This window comes from Magnolia sinica, chromosome 6 (genome assembly GCF_029962835.1).
Source record: "Magnolia sinica isolate HGM2019 chromosome 6, MsV1, whole genome shotgun sequence".
Classification (NCBI taxonomy): domain Eukaryota; kingdom Viridiplantae; phylum Streptophyta; class Magnoliopsida; order Magnoliales; family Magnoliaceae; genus Magnolia; species Magnolia sinica.
The window spans coordinates 96521513-96538630 of NC_080578.1; the positions used below are offsets into that span (position 1 = coordinate 96521513).

The window sequence follows — 17118 nt, forward strand, 5'->3', positions numbered from 1 at the left end:
TAGTGCTTGTGGGCCTCACCATGTTGCATGTGTTTTATCCATGTTATTTATCAATTTTTTCATATCATTTTAGGGCTTGATCCTAAAATGAGCAAACATAGGTAGATCTCAATCTTAGGTGTTCATGATTAAAAACCTCTTAGTGCTGACTATAATGTTTATTTGATGTCTTACCTCATGATTAGGACATAAAGACGTGCATGAAGGGAAAAACAAATATTAATTTGATTTTAAACTTGGGTTAGAGGTCGTCAACCTGCATCAACCCGCTAAAGGGCGAGGCCGTGGTGTACTGTTAAATAAACCAAATGTAAGTTAAAAATAAACCAATTATTAAAACTAGAATTGTTTTCACTTATATTACATTGTCTTCTACACACACACACACACACACACACACACACACACACACACACACACACACTTTCAATTGCAAGTTTCGGTGAATGGGTAACTAAATACTTTTTCTCAGTTTTGTTTACAGGAATAACTTGAGACCATTTTGGCTTATAATTTTGAATCAAGGTATTTTGAGAAATGTGGAAATCTTTGATGCAGATGATTGTCAACAAAAAAAAACATGTAAGAATAGTTGTCCATGTTCTTTTCTTTTCTTTTTCTCTCTATACTGTCACATTTATGTGGCATCTCCTATTCTATTTTTCTTATGAACTTTTCTCTGTATTTGTACGACTTGTTCAAAAGCTCCTTTATCAAGAACAATAACTAAGCTCCTACATGTCTTGTTGTGAAACTGCAGTATTATGGCCTGTTTGTATGGGGGTGAATTCTGATTTTATTTTAATTTTTTTTGTTATCCATATGTATTTTTTTGTTATCCATAAGTTGTACCTGTTATACTCATTGTTTCCTATCATGTAATTTTGCAGAATTTTTTATTCCGCATTTGGGGAAGAGAGAGTTTGCGGTCCCAAGCTTAGTATTCAGTAGAGGGTATTGGAGACAACGATCTGTTAGTTGAGTCCGCCCGCAAGTTTTACAAAAGAGAAAAGGTTATATTATACGATAGGCGAGGCCCATTTCTTTTTTGTGGTGCCCACCCGAATCATTGTATAGATTTTTGGCAGATTCAACAAAGGTACAAGTGGTGTCATCCCATCTTTCGTAAAAAAGAAGAAGCAAATCAATCATGACTTCTTTATTTCCCTTGGAAACTTAGGGCGGCACGTAATAAGTTTTTTTCTTTTCTTTTTATTACATAATTTTGTTCATATAGGTCGAATCTGGAATGGATGTGAATTTTGTACGTGTATATAGATTGAATATGGATGGTTTATGATATGGATTAAATGTGGAAAAATGTGGCTTGTTTATGATATGGATTAAATATGGAAGAATATGGATTGTTTATGATATGGATTAAATGTGGATGTGAAAGAATGTGAATTATTTATGATATGGATTAAATTTGGAAGAATGTGATTTTTTCCTTCTTTTACTTCTTTTTTTTTTTTCATATGGGTCGAATGTGGAATGGATGTGAATTTTTTGAATGTGGATTATTTATGTAAATGGGTTGAATGTGTATGGATTTTGCTGGAATTATTATTTATTGGGCTGTGTCGAAGGCATCTGCTGGTGCTACTATTGATGCTACGGTCTTTTAGCTTGGGAACGAGCTTCTGCAGGTGCAGTTTGATTGGCAATTGGCTTTGTTCAAGATTTTAGGCAAGGCCCAGTGATGTGGAAATAGATGATAGGCGAGGGTTGTTTGTTTTGGTTAGTAAGATAACCAACACCAAATCATAATATAATCCACAAACATTACCCAGTTGGGTGGGTGTATCCAAATGGACAACATGAATGTAAGATTTGGATGGGGCTGATTTCCTGGCTGCAGGTTTTCATGAAATGCTGCATTTGATGGTGGGGTTGTGAATGTGTTCTTAACACATTGAGATTTGCCAATAAAGGTAAAATTCAATTCCTTACCTGGAGGGGTTGTCATCATTTAACTGGAAAAGTCTAAAGGTTGGATGGTTATAATCTTCCAAAGAGTAGGAGAGCTTTTCCCATTCATAGTCATAATTGTTTGCATGAGATGTGAACCCACAAGCCCCTCTCTTCATGCAACTCTGCAAGTATGGGATATCCAAGTGGTGCGACAGGTGGGCCCTGCTCTTTAGATGACCTGAACCATGGGACCGGTTGGGTGAACTTTGAATATGGACCATTGGAATTTCTAAAACTGTCTAACTGAGCATGCGAATACAAAAGGAATTCAAGAGCAACAACTAGGGATATCCACGGCACGTTTATCCCCAATAACTAGGGATATCCACCACACGTTTATCCCTAATAACTTCTTTTCTGCATGACTGGATTTACTGTAATTCCTGTTAGAATTGCTTTATTTTAGGTTGGGATGTAATTTTCTTGAAATTGCTGTTTGATCTTCCTTGCATTCTCTAATTTGTAATGAAGATGGTTGAAGTACTCTTTGGATTGATGCCAAATTAAGAAAAAGTAACTGAAAGTAAGAATTCATGGGCCACCTTAAGCATTTTGGCACTGAATCATGGATTTAGAAATTTCTGTTTTTGATTTGGCATGTTTGGCTGGTCTTGTTCTCAAATTCAGCAGGATGTGCTACTTCGTACTAGTGGATACTAGTGGATGAGATAAGAAGTAGACCTTCCTATTCTTATATCTATCGTGATTTTTAGAGGAAACAATTGGAAAATGCTCTCCTATTTGTAATGTTGGTTTTCTTTTCCATGCCAGCATTAGCACTGAAGCTACTAAGCATGCATGGGTGGCATTAGTGGTGATAATGGATCTTGTCAGTGCATGGTGCTGGCTTGTGTGCTTTGAAAGACAATCAGGTTGCTCGTAGCCTGTCACATTGTACAGAGGATCATAAAATTAATTCTACCACTGCCTAGTTACATGACTGGGTTACCAGACACCATAACCTGTGAATGGCTATCAACGATGCTATTTATAGTATCTCTAATTCTCTTAGGGATGAGAGAACAGTTTGATGCTTCTAACAATGAATTTTCCTATGCTTTTTATCTCTGCTCATTGTTGGTGTTTGGGCAAATTTTTGTATTACCTTTTTTTTTAAAAGAAGAAAGACCTTTATATATATGAACAGAGGGTGTACAAAGTAAAGATTTCAGGAGGGCTCCACAAGTCGGGCCTCACCTAACATATAACAAGCAAAGCAGAAACCTGCAGAGAGGGCTAGAAAGAGCAAACTTCTCCATGAAGAGCTCCTGTCGACCTCTCCTGCTGACCTCTCCTGCTGACCACAGCAACAACCCCTATTCCTTAATTCATCAGGCTGGATTGCAAACTTCAGCCACGCTAACAAAAAAACATGCCACTCCTCTTGGGAAACAACAGCTCCAGGAGTCAAGATCAAAGAGACCCAGGATCTAGAGTCTTCATACCTGCAATCTCACCATTGGAACACAACAACCCACTCAATCAGCCATTTCTCAGCCCAATCCAAAAGGCACCAGGCAGAGAGACCATACTCTGATCCTCCAGGTAGCGGATTAGATAGCCATGAACCTCGATAATCGAGCAGCCCAAACATGAGCCTAGAAGCGAAGCTGCACTGCAATGAAAACTGCAGCCCAGCTGCCAAATTCGCTAGGCCAGCAGCCTGATTTTTACAGCAAGGCTTCCCATCCAAAAGGACCAAGCCAACTCTCAGCTGCCATAACCTACTACATTGCACCTCTACTGCAGTACTACAGAGTTTTCAACATTTGAGCATTGCACATACGAAATAGCTTTGCCACCTACGCTCCTTTCAATCTAGTTCAAGAACTCAAAAGCTCAACTCAAATGTTCTAGCCAGGTAAGGTTGAGCAGAATCAGAGCACGTACGTTTCAAAGATGTGAACCATGAGGGGTCTCTTATGGATCGAATTATGTACTGGCAAGCTTGTTTATTCTCAGCATGGCTAAGTCAAACATTTCTCCTACATGATTGGTCGACCTAATTGATCATTCTTCCACAAAATCTCACTACTAGTAGTTAGCCATGGATCAAAGTTGTGATCCTCAGCCCAAATGCAGCATAATATTTTTTAATCAGAAATGGGCAAGCCTTCATACCAGCAGGTGGAAAAGCTATTTCGTATATGTAATGCTCAAAGCTTGCCCAAAACTGACCCAGGATGGGATTGTGTTTAACTTTTGTTTAGGAATGTTGAAAACCTTGGAAAAGAAGAAAACCCAAAAGGATACCAACAACCAAACAATAGATGCCAGCCAATCAAATTGCATCCAAACTATTCCCAAACTGCCTCCAAACTGTAACCAAAAAAATTGCATCCAAAAATGGACAACACGTCCAACCAATCAAATGTTACAGCATCCACTTCAACCAACCAAATTGCGTCCAAAACTGGACAGCATGACCCCATCGTTGTAGTTGGTGTTTGGGAGAATTTTTGTATTACTTTGTTGTAGTTGCTGATTCTATTTTCTGCCTTTACAATGCAGTTTGTTTGTGATGGTTGGCTGTGGAAGATAATAATTTAGTATATAGGAGTTATTAACTTCTTTAATAGTGTAAGAGCCAACCATTGGTACTTATAAAAATTCCATCTTATATACTGGGCACATGCATATTTGTTTTCCCTTTTTTATGATTAGCAATGTGTGGTTATGCCTTTCATAGGTGTGGAGGCAGTGCTTGGTTCAACCCATCCATTGCTCTAATGGCCCCATCTTTGATGAACCGTGCCCCAAAAATATCTTCATTTGATCAACTCTAACATTTTCCATTTTGGGCATGCAAATACATGGTTAAGAAGAAATGCACCAACGGTCCACATTCAACAAAGAAAAGACAATATTTAATGATTAGAATCTTCCAATTTGAGAGATGTTTCGGGCATGATTTATCCAAGGTAGGGCCCTTGGATCAATGGATGGGATAAACCAAAAACGCATCACACATGTACAGATTAGCTACCAAATAGGGAAGTTCCCTGTTCATACAGAACATGAAAAAATAATTTTTTGCGGAAATGAAATGTTAAAATACCTTGATGAAAATTCCTTGTATGTACATTGATTTATACATTGAAAAAACAATAGAATTGGAAAAAAGATACTGAAGAAGGATAGTTTCATGGTGGAGTACATAAATGGCCAATCGAAATTTCTCTTCATACCTGCATGAGAGGAAAACGACCCTTAGAATATTAGAAACCAAACCTTTAAACAGAGATTCAAACATTAGAAAAATAATAATAAATAAATAATCAAGAAGATGAAAGATTTAGAGCAATGATCAGAAAATGGATTTTAAAATGAATTCAAAATTTTTAATTAAAAAAAATACCTTTGATGGATAGCATAAGGAAGAAAATTTTCTAAAACATTGAGAAAGACATTTGCAACCCATCAAAAGATGAGAGAGAGAGATATATACCCAAGGATACCGTGTGTTCTTGCGGTCCGTTGCTTTCATGGCCACTTGTGTTGGAGAGAGACATTGGAAGGGAGAGGGGTTTTGCCATTGCCACTTGAGAGAGAGGGAGAGAGATGGAGGGGCTGCGATAGGGAGAGAGCAGCAGGGGGATGCGGTTGGAAATGGGCTTTTTCAAGAGGGAGAGTTAAGGGCACTAGAGAGCGGTAGGGAGATGGAAGGGCTGAGATAGGGAGATGGGGCTGGAAATTGGTTTTCTCGAGAGGGAGAGAGAAGGGAATGGGCAAGGTTTGCAAGCAGTAGTCTTTTTTTAACCTCATGTACATCCACGACCCTAATAAATAGGGGCATCCACCGCATGCTTATCCCCTTGATCGGACGACTCCGGACGCACCACGTCTCGACCTCACAGGAGCGGGCATATGCTCGAGGTCGTTGAACCTTTTCAAATATATATATATATATATAAACACTCGCACACACTTATCGGCTTGCGAGAAAACTCAAAATCCTCCACATATAGCATAAAACACTTAAAAGAATATAATACCTAGCATATATGAAATCTTTTATTTAGATTTATATTCCACAATAAAAATAATGTTTTTTACATAATGATTAATTTAGCTTTGGAATTTGTCTAATTAATCATCTAAATGGGTTCAATAAAATTATATACTTTTATCTAAACTTTTCTATGTGACAATTTGATTTTTTAACAATTTCATACTCAATTCAATTGGTGTAAATACAAAACATCTTACTTATAACTAACTTACAAGTAATCCAAACCCAAAAACTAAGTTACTTATAAGTTAGTTACAACTTCTACCCAAATAGGATCACCTATAACTTTTTTTTACGTGTAAGTATGATACCTGTAACTTACTTATAACTTAAAAAACTTACAGGCATCCAAACACAGACTAGAAATAAAAAATAAAAAGAAAGGTAGAAACTTCAAGTGATATACAGAGACGACATGCGGAATTTTTATTAAGAGATTTTTTCCTTTGGCCGCTTACCTTTCTAGCTATGGACCAAAAACCTCCTACTTTAAACTATTTCCTAGTGTGGACCTTCATTAAACACTTGCAATTTGCCCAAGATAAATCTAAAATGGAACCACAAAATTCAACCAGTAAGAGCCTAGTTGGGTAACATTTTGAACATGGAAATTGTTTCAAATTAAAATTTTGGGACCCATAATTTGGCCCATTGAATGGCCCTGTGTGTGGGGCCCAAATCCAACCCAAAAAACAGCATGCTATACCTTTGTTTGCAATTTATGTATTTACAAATGTTCCTCATGTTTATATATGCTCTAAATTGGTGAGTACTGAGGTTCAAGGTGTAGACCCTTGATGGCCATAAAATTAAGTTTAAATTTGGATCAACAAATAAAGTCCACTATCATACCTTCAAGTAGACCTATATTTGTATGATAATAGAACTTAAGATCAACACTAACCCAGTCCTTTTGACCTAATTTAGAAGCCGGCAAGTCCTAACTTTTAAACCCAAGATTGGTAATGCTCAAGCTTAGTGTAAATTATGATGTGACATTCATATTGGCTAATGATTATGACATAATGTTGGGTTTTCTAACTCAAGTTGTTTACCGAAGTGTTTTTTAATGTATGTGATTTTCTTCAAACACTGTACACAAGGATTTCTCAGTTGGCCCCATAAAACATCAATTCCCCTCATCCCTCCCTATTTAATGACTGATTATTTAGAGTTTAGAGAGAGAAAAATGAGACACTGCTCTTGATTTTGGCAGGGCCGGCTCCGGTAGTAATTATATCGATATTCCACACAAAAATTTAGGCCTACAAACCAGCCAACATATTAGGCCAAAACATGCTCAGCTTTGGTGGTTTCAGGACTGTGTGGCCCATATTTTTTATATCCATGTTGTTCATATGTTTTTCCAGCTCATTTTAGGTCATGATCTCAAAAATGAAGCAGATCCAAATCTCGGGTGGTCCACACAACAGAAAACAGCCACCCACACAATAGAAAACAGTGGCGATTGAACACCCACCATTAAAAACTTCTTAAGAGCCACAAAAGTTTTGGATCAAGTTGATATTTGTGTTTTCCCTTCATCCAAGTCTGCATGAGCTTATCAACAGATTAGATGCAAACAAACATTATAGTGAGGCCCAATAACTACAAAGTTTTTAATGGTGGCCATTGGATCACCACCGTTTTCTACTGTGTCCCACATGATATTTGGATCTACTGTATTTTTGGGATCATGCCTTAAAATGATCTGGAAAACAGATGAATATATATAAAACACAAACACCGAGATAGACCCGCGATCCCATAAAAGCATACCACAATAAATGTACTATTGAATGATTGGGCTCCACATAAAACATACTGGGGCCCACCTATCATATAATTTCCTATCCTTAACTGCCAGTATAGAAACTCCAAAGGTTAAAATATCCCTGCAATAGCAATAGGAGTACACTCCTAACATGAGCGGGCAAAACTGATGGACGGAGGAGGATGTGCAAATGGAGATTTCTTTAGACGCCGGTATACTCGAACAAAGACCCTTGTCATTAGAAGATTCGTGGCCGGGAGACTCTATCAGATACGCAAACGGCCTGTGGGGCGAAAAGTTCCCAGGAAGCTGTGGGGGCCATGTTGCTAAGAAAGCTTGTGGTGGAGATGCTGATGAGGAAGATGAGGATTGAGCAATTTTACCTCATTTTGGTTATGGTAGGAGACTTGATTGTTTTGTGGCATCCAATAAAGGAACCGTTGCCTGTCTTTTTCATCTTCTTGATGATGAATGCAAATGATTTTTATTTTTATTTTTGATGCAAATGGTAAAAGGTGGTTTACCAAGTTCTAAGTATTGAGTTTGATAATTGAACGTGTTTTTGGATTTTAAAAAACAAGGTCTGGCTTAATGGTGAATGGAGAATGCGCTCGCGTAATTTTTTTTTAATTCGAAAATTCTCCTAAACATAACCCACCTCATCCAAAACTCAAAGTCAACCACACCATAGCAGTGAGAATGGAATGACTACCGTCAAAACCTTCTTAGGGTCCATTGTGAAGTTTATTTGCCATCTAATATTTTCATAAGGTCACACGAATCTGGACGAAGGGAAAACACAAAAATCAGCTTAATTAGAGGCTTACTTAGCCCTGAGAAATTTTTTATGGTAAGCACCCAACTCTCACTGTTTCTTGTAGTGTGACCCACTTAAGCCTTAGATCTAGCTTTTTTTTTTAATACTTTTTCCTAAAATGATATGGAAAAATGAATAGACAGTGTGGATAAAACATATAGATTACGGAATGATAGGACCATCCATCTCTAGCTGTACCGTTTTTCGAGTGAGGTAACAGGCAATCCCACCCGGATTTGGAGGGAGCGGATAAGGTTTGACCAGCAGACTCGCTACTGAAGTAACGTTTTATCCATCCATGTGGAGAAATCATTTTAGGGTATTAACGAAGGGTATTAACGAAAGAATAAGGCAGATCCAAAGTTGGAGTGGACCCACCATAGAAAATAGTAGGAAAGAGACGCCCATCCTTGAAACCATAAGGTTTACCATGATATTTTATTTGAGATTTAACATGTTCATGTGTTACTCCTGACATGAGAGGAGGGAAAAGAAAATTAAAATCAGCTTGATAGAAAACTTTTGTAGCCTTTAGAAGTTTTTAATGGTGGGCGTCACTCTCCCAACTGTTTTCTATGGTGGGGTCCACTCGAGGTTTGGATCTGATCCATTCTTTGGATCATGCCCTAATATGATTTCTCTGAATGGATCAATGTGTGGATACAACACATACATCATGATGGCATCCACAGAACTTGTGATGTCAACATGATCGTAGCTAATCCGCATCCGAATATGCGGTTTAGCAAATTGCGTGGGTGCCACATGCCACCTACGTTGGCCCTAACTATGGGGCCCACCTTGATGTACTTATCTTATATCCACTCTCTTCATCCATTTTTTCGAATCATTACGGGGCATTCTACAAAAAATGAAGCAAATCCAATTATCGAGTGAGCCATATCTTAGGAAATAGTGGTGAGTGACCATTAATGGGCCAAGAAAATTCTAGGCCACATTAGATTTGAATCATCCTCATTTTTAGGATTAATCCCTAAAATGATTTGGAAAAATGGATGGACGCATGGATAAAACACATACATTATGATGGGGGCCACACAATACCGTCCAATAGCCAAGGGCTATTGACGTAGTTTGTATGCAATCTGGATCCACTGAGGTGGGTGGGACCCTATGAGGCCCACTGTGATGTACGGGATTACATTTATGCTATCCATCCATATTGAAAGCTTATTTTTAGGTCTATACTGGCCAAACTCAGTGTTCTTACATGCACACGTGCATTTTACTAGTATATATCTAATGAGAAATCCTCCAGTGCTCTCAGAGCAATATTAAGTTATAGTTCAAGTTAATAAAATAATGCTGTTACTTTTTTTAAAAAGCTTTCCTATATAATCAGGGTTTACATCTATAACCACATTTGTATGAATTCCCAACAAATCAAGGGAGATTCATAACTCACAATCAGAACTTTAGTTCAAGTAACTTTGAGGATCATCCTCAAAACTCTTACCTCTGATGGATTCATGAGCTGATTGCTTTGAAATCCCAACTGGACAGATCATGAACTAGAAGCTATGATATGTCCAGCTACCTATAATTGATAAGTGGGCCAGAGTGCAATGAGAGTTCCTCTATGCTTGTGGCATTCATGCATGGCAATTTGGAAGCAGACTTCCAAATTGTGGACCCGATCTGGAAGGTTAGGATAGTGGTACCTGTCCTTGGATCTAAACGATGACATAGTTCAAAAACTCCTAAATTTGACTGGATTTGATCGGCGACTCAAAGTCAAAGATACCAAGATATGACGAGTCTTCACTTTTCATTTGATCCAACTTAAGTCTTTGGTAATTATATAGTTACAACAGTCCTGAGTGTTTCGTAATCGATGTAGGTGGTAAAAGAACATAAAAATAGCAGAAGTAGGCAATTCTAGTATGGTGCAAGGTATTAAAAAACAGTTAGGTAATAGTAATGGTGGGTACCCTTTAGTGCTAAAGGGGCTGTAATAGGCATCAAGCTAAAAATCAGTAGGTTTTTTTTTTTAATTGGCGGTACCGCCCCTCATTTGGGGCCATAACAGCCATTATAGACTGAATCGGAATGGTAATTACAGTGCCCGTTACAGCTGCTGTTACCGTTATTGAATACTTTAGTGTGGTGATAGTTCTATTCTTATTTGTTCAATTGACAGTGGTGATTTTTTCTTTTATTTTTCAAGCAATGTGAGGCTATGGTCCATGCGTGATAGGTCCCAAATCGCTACCATTTTGAAAATGGTGAATGAGATTAAGGTTAATTTGATAAACTGACACTTGGTGAAAAAGTAGTGTTTGGATGCACCTGAAATCGAATTTCAATAGTTCAATAAAGCAGTGGTAAGCCAAACAACAGTTGCCTGCTTTGATGGTCTTGTTGAGTTACTAGGCTCCGGATTGCAATGTATCAAAAACTTTGATACTCTAGCCTAGTGTGATGGATGATACACAGGCACTCGGAAATTACTTAGCAATTGCATGCAAGTAATTCCAAGTTAACTCTCCAGATAATGGGTGCTCCCATTTAGACGTATCATGAACAAAATAAGTGGATTTTCAGGACCATTTATGACCACTCCCTACTCTTGCTATCCATTTTTTTTTTCATGCCCTTATTCATTAATGGCTGTAATTATTCAATGATTACCTGCAATCTATAGTGGCTTTGATCTATCCAATGGCCCCTGTCAATCATAAGTGGAACGATGTGGGTCCATCATAAATTTGTAGAAATTGATAAAGCTCTTCTTAATGAACTCTCTGGCTTAGGGCTGTCAATCTGACTTTAGTAGTTCCATGTCCCCATTTTTAGATTAAAACTCTTTTATTAAATGGGCGACTCTGAGTTAAGTCTAAGTCAACCCCATTTGACTTATTTATAAATGGATTTGGATATGGTAGAGGGAGATCCACGTAGACCTATTTATAAATGGATCGGGTCTAATGAGTCTGGTTAAGGGATATCTAGATCCACTTATAAACGGGTCTAGGTCATCTTGATTTTTGAATGGATGGGTCATAAACATTACGGTGGGTCCTACTTTAGCATCCTAATGTAGGAACTTCCTGCAAAAGTCTTTCCTATGCAATTCATATACATCATAATTCACTAATTCCATCACTTTCGGTGTGTCGATTCAGATTCCATGGTGCCCCATTTTCTTAACCAGATATGGGGTGAATTTCTTGTTTTTTCATGTTACTTGTCAAAGTATGCAAGCAGTTTTTCCCTGTTTAAAACCAGGTCTGGACGTGTCTAGGTCCGGATGAGTCCCTTGGAACATAGAACACACCCACTCATTTACTAAATTGGCTCAAGTCAGGTCAGGCCGGCCTAATATACATGAAAGTAGATCTAGACCCGTTTAGCAATTAGATCTATTCTTGGACTCAGACCTCCCCACTGATTCTACCATAGAGGCCATCGATAGGCAATAACTCCTCCCCTCCCCTAACACAGCTTACAACTTTCATTGAACAACTTTTCTCAACTCAAAAGGTACGGAGTTGGAAACCCGTACCATTTAACAAATAGGTAGAGTCTAAATGGGTTGGGTCTATTGAATTCGTTGGTCATCTCTAAGCATTCCACATGTGCTAATCTGGCAGATGCTAGTAATTTTTTTAAGAAATTTTTTTTTAAGATTTTTTTTTTTTAAAATAAAAATTCACAGAACAATAAATTTGAAATAGATTTTGAAGTTCTAAGAAAATCTTGCATTTTCATGTACTACATGCATTTTGCATTATTCCTTAAGTTACTTAAATTGGAGCCCAAATCCAAATGGGAAGAGTGGATCGTAATGTGGGTCGCCGACATTCATCGGGAGCTGATTGACGGACTTGAACCATGTGCGAGGAAGCTTGCCAGTGGTGTCGTAATCGCCGAAGATGACATCTGCAACTCCTTGGCCCTCGGTTCCTGGAAGCCATGCAGCTATGAGAGCATCGATCATGGAGATGTACGGCTCGATCACGACAGGCCGGCCTGATATGATGATGACCACACATTTGATAGACCCACACACGTTCTTTATCGTGCTTGGGCCTGGCTCGGAGATTGTGAGGTTTAGGCTATCGCCGTAGCCTTCAGCGTAAGATTTCTCACCGACGACAACAATTGCGTAGGAGAATTCAGCTAGCTTTACAAATTCTGCGCTGGGATTCTCTCTGTAGATGACTTTGGTGGACGGATCAACCGTCGTTTTAACAGCATCCAGGATCGTAGTTCCTGTGGACAAAGTAGAGATGATATAGTGGGCTTGACGTAGTAGGGATGGACGTGACGAGGTCGAGCAACGTCTTCCTCAGTTATAGATACCTCGAATTCACGAGGAAAAGAAGAAAATAAAAATAATTTTAAAAAATTCAAAATAAATTGGTTGATGATAACAAAAGAGCTTACCTTTTGTAAATAATAAACTTACTATTTATAGACAACCATGATTCCTACTATACATTATGGTTTTTGGTAAAAAATAGTAAGTGTCGTTTTCCTGTTGGACCTAACGTCTATTAAGCATGAAGAGTTACAATCAAACTAAAACTTACTATAAATAATAAAATTGAAAATAAAATAAAAATTCAACTACGGTGGAATCTCGCAAATTCTGCATGCACAACCTAGCATAGCGGGGTTGGGTGGCTAAAGTAGTTTCTCATACCTTAAAATCATATATGGCAGGTTGGATAAATTGTAAGCCATCTACTCTACATATGGAGCACACCAACTTGGAGAGAGAAGAATCAATGGTGACTCATGTAGTTTCTCATCATTGATTCAAATGCTTCATTTGACATGGATTGCTGACTCGACTGAGCGGATGCGACTCGTCTGAGTTGACTCAGACTCAGTTGAGTCAAACCTGACTGGAGCGAGTCATGACTCACCTTGGGACCGGACGAGTTGGCCGAGTCTTCAATCCACGATCTTTGCACTATTATACATGGGTTTTCAATTCTGACAATGGGGGACCTTTGTTTGATAATGCGGACCGTTGGTGCATTGTGTTTTAATATTGGTCGGGGAGGATATTCCAATCTGGGACATTTCTCGGGCAGGGTCCATCCATGGTGGGACGGAAATGATCAATGGTCTAGATTAATGAAACATGGCCCCACCTATCAGATCTGAAAACTATGTATAGTGTGTGAAACGAACCATGTATAATCTCACGTGCATGTTACATATTAGCATATGTGACTGCGTGTGGATGGGCAGGATCCGACACGTGTGTGGAATTAGCTAACCATATACTCGTTCGTATAGATGGTTAATAAAAAAGCTCCAAATGAAGGGTTAGGATTATCCAATGTGAGGTTGAGTCTGTGGGAAGAGAGAGATTGTACGGTTCAGTTTGGGTTTTAAGTTTCTACAAGTGGGGCCCATTTTTTAATGATCCAGATAGTTCACATGATTGGATCGTGAATGCTCCAAGCACCAAAAAGCTTCCAGGTGGAAAAATCCTAACCTTTCAATAGGAGGGCAAACAGTTCAAGAAAGAATCTACAGCAATGGTTCCCATTCAATTAAGAAGCGCCCAAAATTTCAATGGACAAGATCTTCTGATCTGGAAGATTTTTGGTCCCTGGGCCATCCATTTTCATTCCCATCACATCAACGTCTTAGATCACACAATCATAGGTCCGACTTGTACAAACCGAAGGCCCGAACAGTATACTATATGATGAGGTTTGTTAGTCAGGCGTGCGGTCCGGAGCCCTGTGGAGCACACGCCAAAATGGAACACGTGTGTGAGATTTGAGCTTTCCACGTGGGTGTGGTAATATTTAGATTTTCTTCTTCAAAAGATAGGCCATTTCACTTCTAAGGTGGGCCACACCACACCAAGTAAACCAATGGATGAAACAAATTTATAGCCGTCCATTTGTTTTGTTTTGTATGCTGTAGCCCACCTGTTATGTGAAATGGTCACAATTTTTTAGGCTAAAGGATCTACAGTCTACCCCAACTGATGGAAGGCTCAGATTTCACACACATATTCAACATTAGCACGTGTGCCTGCGTGGGGATGTGCAGGGCTCCAAAGCACGTGTGTGTGGGCAGTCAAAGGAAACATTCAGATGAAATGCTTTCTTTTTCACAAACGTGTCAGTTATCTTGGACATCTGAGCCGTGTAAAAGGTGGACCGGATCATAAAGATCCCCAGAGATGAAAATCAGGATGGTTCACTTGTCAGGTGATCTAAACGGTTGAAATCAAGGGATTGACACCGATTTCATCCCAGGTAATGCTTATAGCGGGGGCCACCTTTTGCATGGCTAGGTGATGTAGAGCGGGTCGCAGACAGTTTCATGGCCAATATGGATCAGAAAAGGCCCGGTCAACGAAAGAAGTGATCCGGACCGTCGGACATTAGATCGGGCGTATCTCGCAATCCGGAATGAGTTACCTGATATAAAATATATGATTTTATATGATTTTGGGGTAGAACGAGCTACTTTAGCCAACCAACCCCGCTACGCCAGGTTGCGTAGCTCGGAATTGCGAAAAATTCCTGGATCGACTGTCGTTTCCCTACTTTAATTTCATTTTTACTATAAATAGTAAGTTTTGGTTTGATCATAACTCTTCATCCGTCGGGCTTTAGGAGTTGCGTCCAACGTGAAAAGAGCTTAGAATAATTAGGGGAACGGTTTGGTAGAGCCAAATAGGACACTTACTATTTTTGGCCAAAGCTCATACTAAGACATCAACCCATAAATGTAAGTTTACTATTTATAGTAAGTCATGGTTCTAAGAGTTTTGTTTTTGATTTCTTTCCCATTGTTACTCTATTTAAAGGGTTGTGAACTCATTTTTAATTCAATTAATCAATTTTGAATTTTTAATTTATTTTATTTTTGCTTTCTTTCCCTGGATTCGGAGTAGTTATTCTTTGCGTCACTAGGATTTTCAGCCGTTCACGTGCAAGTTCTAATAGTCACATGTTCTGTGAGTATTAATGAAACAAATAAAAGATTGAAATGTTACATTTTTTTTCAAGGGTATGTTTGGTTGCACCAATAATGAAATTTCATGATATTGCATGAAATTTAGAGCAACCAAACACACCCCAAGTCAAAAAGGATAGAATTGAGGGGTATTACGGGAAATGTTACCTTTTGTGAGGTTATTCCCACTAAGCCCCTGCCATGTGATTGTCCAACCTCCACATTGATAACCCAAGTTATGGGCATGGCTACCAGCGACCAGGATCTTCTTCGCATACTTCGATAGGGGCAGAATGGGCGAATCAAAGGATTTGCCATTTTTCAATAGGACGAGCGATTTCCGCACAGCTTCCCTTGCCAATTGTCTATGTTCCTGATCAACGGCCCAGATTTACATTAGTGTGATAAAGGTGAAATCAGTCATTCCAATATCCAAAGGCATGAGCTTATGGGCATTTTGGGAATAATGATAGAAAGCTGCAGACGGCTTATGCAATGATTCAACCAATAGGGCCACATTTCATTTCATTGGTGTACATGTATAAGGGCATTTTGGTCAACGGCAAAGATCAGGGGCAAAATGGGTCATACCAAACCAAAGGCATGAGTTCACGGGCATTTTGAGAAATTTGATGGAAAGCTGCTGCCACCTCGTTTTTGGAATGAAATTATGGGCATTTTGGGAATAATGATAGAAAGCTGCAGATACCTCATGATGTGATTCAATCAATGGGGCCACATTTTCATGGGTGTACATGTTTGAGGGCATTTTGGTCAATTTAAAAGTAGGGGTAAAATCTGCAAAAGTCATGGCTTTATGGGCATTTTGGGAATAATGAGATGAAGCTGCATGTGCCTCACATTCACATTGAGATTGGATTAACCACGGCACATTTTCCACCGTGGACATGTCCAAGGGCATTTTGGTCAAATTAAAATATTGGGGTAAAATAGGCATTTTGGTAAAACAGGGTGTACATGTTTTAAGTGCATTTTGGTGAACTGAAAATATTTTGGGCTTTTTGGGAATAATGAGGGAAAGCCATCAACAGGACAGGAGCACATTTTCATCGGTGTTCATATTCAAGGGCATTTTTGTCAGTTAAAAGATCATGGCAAAACCAGCAAAACTCCAGTTCCAAAAGGGTTATTTTGGGAATCACCGGAAGAACTACGTATACTGGCCAAGGCTAGCCAATTTGGAACCCGTTGACAGATCCAGGCCACCCATCACGTGGGCCCCAGCATTAACATAATCTGACCCGGCCTGAATTTCCACCGAATAAATGAGAGGTGGGCCCCATCTGATGAGTGGCCCAGATCTCGTAATGCCACGCTGGCAGGTTTTCTTCACTGACTCGCAGTAGAAGATACACGCTACAGAGAGCTACAGGACAACTGCCTGGATCTAGGAGGGCTGTACACAAACTGGGCTAGCCCGGTTAACTCGCTCAACTAGGCCCGAAAAAGCTCGACTCAACCCGACTCGGAATTGAGTTCAAGCCGGGACAGGCCATTTTCTTCGGCCCGAAATTGAGTTCGGGCCGAGTTCAAATATGTCCCAGCTCGGACTGACTCGGT

The 17118-nt window shown here is 39.2% G+C and overlaps 1 protein-coding gene and 1 long non-coding RNA gene across 6 annotated transcripts in view; one reads left to right on the forward strand and one right to left on the reverse strand.

Annotated features, from left to right (window-relative positions):
• Nucleotides 1–17118, reverse strand: part of LOC131249175 (uncharacterized) — a 74429-nt gene that overhangs the window by 41860 nt on the left and 15451 nt on the right. For 3 of the 4 annotated variants that reach the window (XM_058249786.1, XM_058249787.1, XM_058249790.1), the window contains 2 exons: nt 15706–15910; nt 12304–12813 (listed from right to left, as the gene is read on the reverse strand). In XM_058249786.1, the coding sequence (XP_058105769.1) occupies nt 12341–12813; nt 15706–15910 (678 nt within the window). In that variant the 3' untranslated portion in view covers nt 12304–12340. Of the gene's footprint in view, nt 1–12303; nt 12814–15705; nt 15911–17118 lie in introns of those variants that run through there. The other variant, XM_058249789.1, reaches the window with a different exon arrangement.
• LOC131249177 (uncharacterized) lies at nt 269–945 on the forward strand. 2 transcript variants are annotated; one of them, XR_009172693.1, is made up of 3 exons: nt 269–310; nt 473–783; nt 891–945. It is a non-coding gene; the product is annotated as an uncharacterized LOC131249177 (long non-coding RNA). The 2 variants fall into 2 exon arrangements; XR_009172692.1 differs by lacking the exon at nt 269–310 and having other exon boundaries at nt 437–783.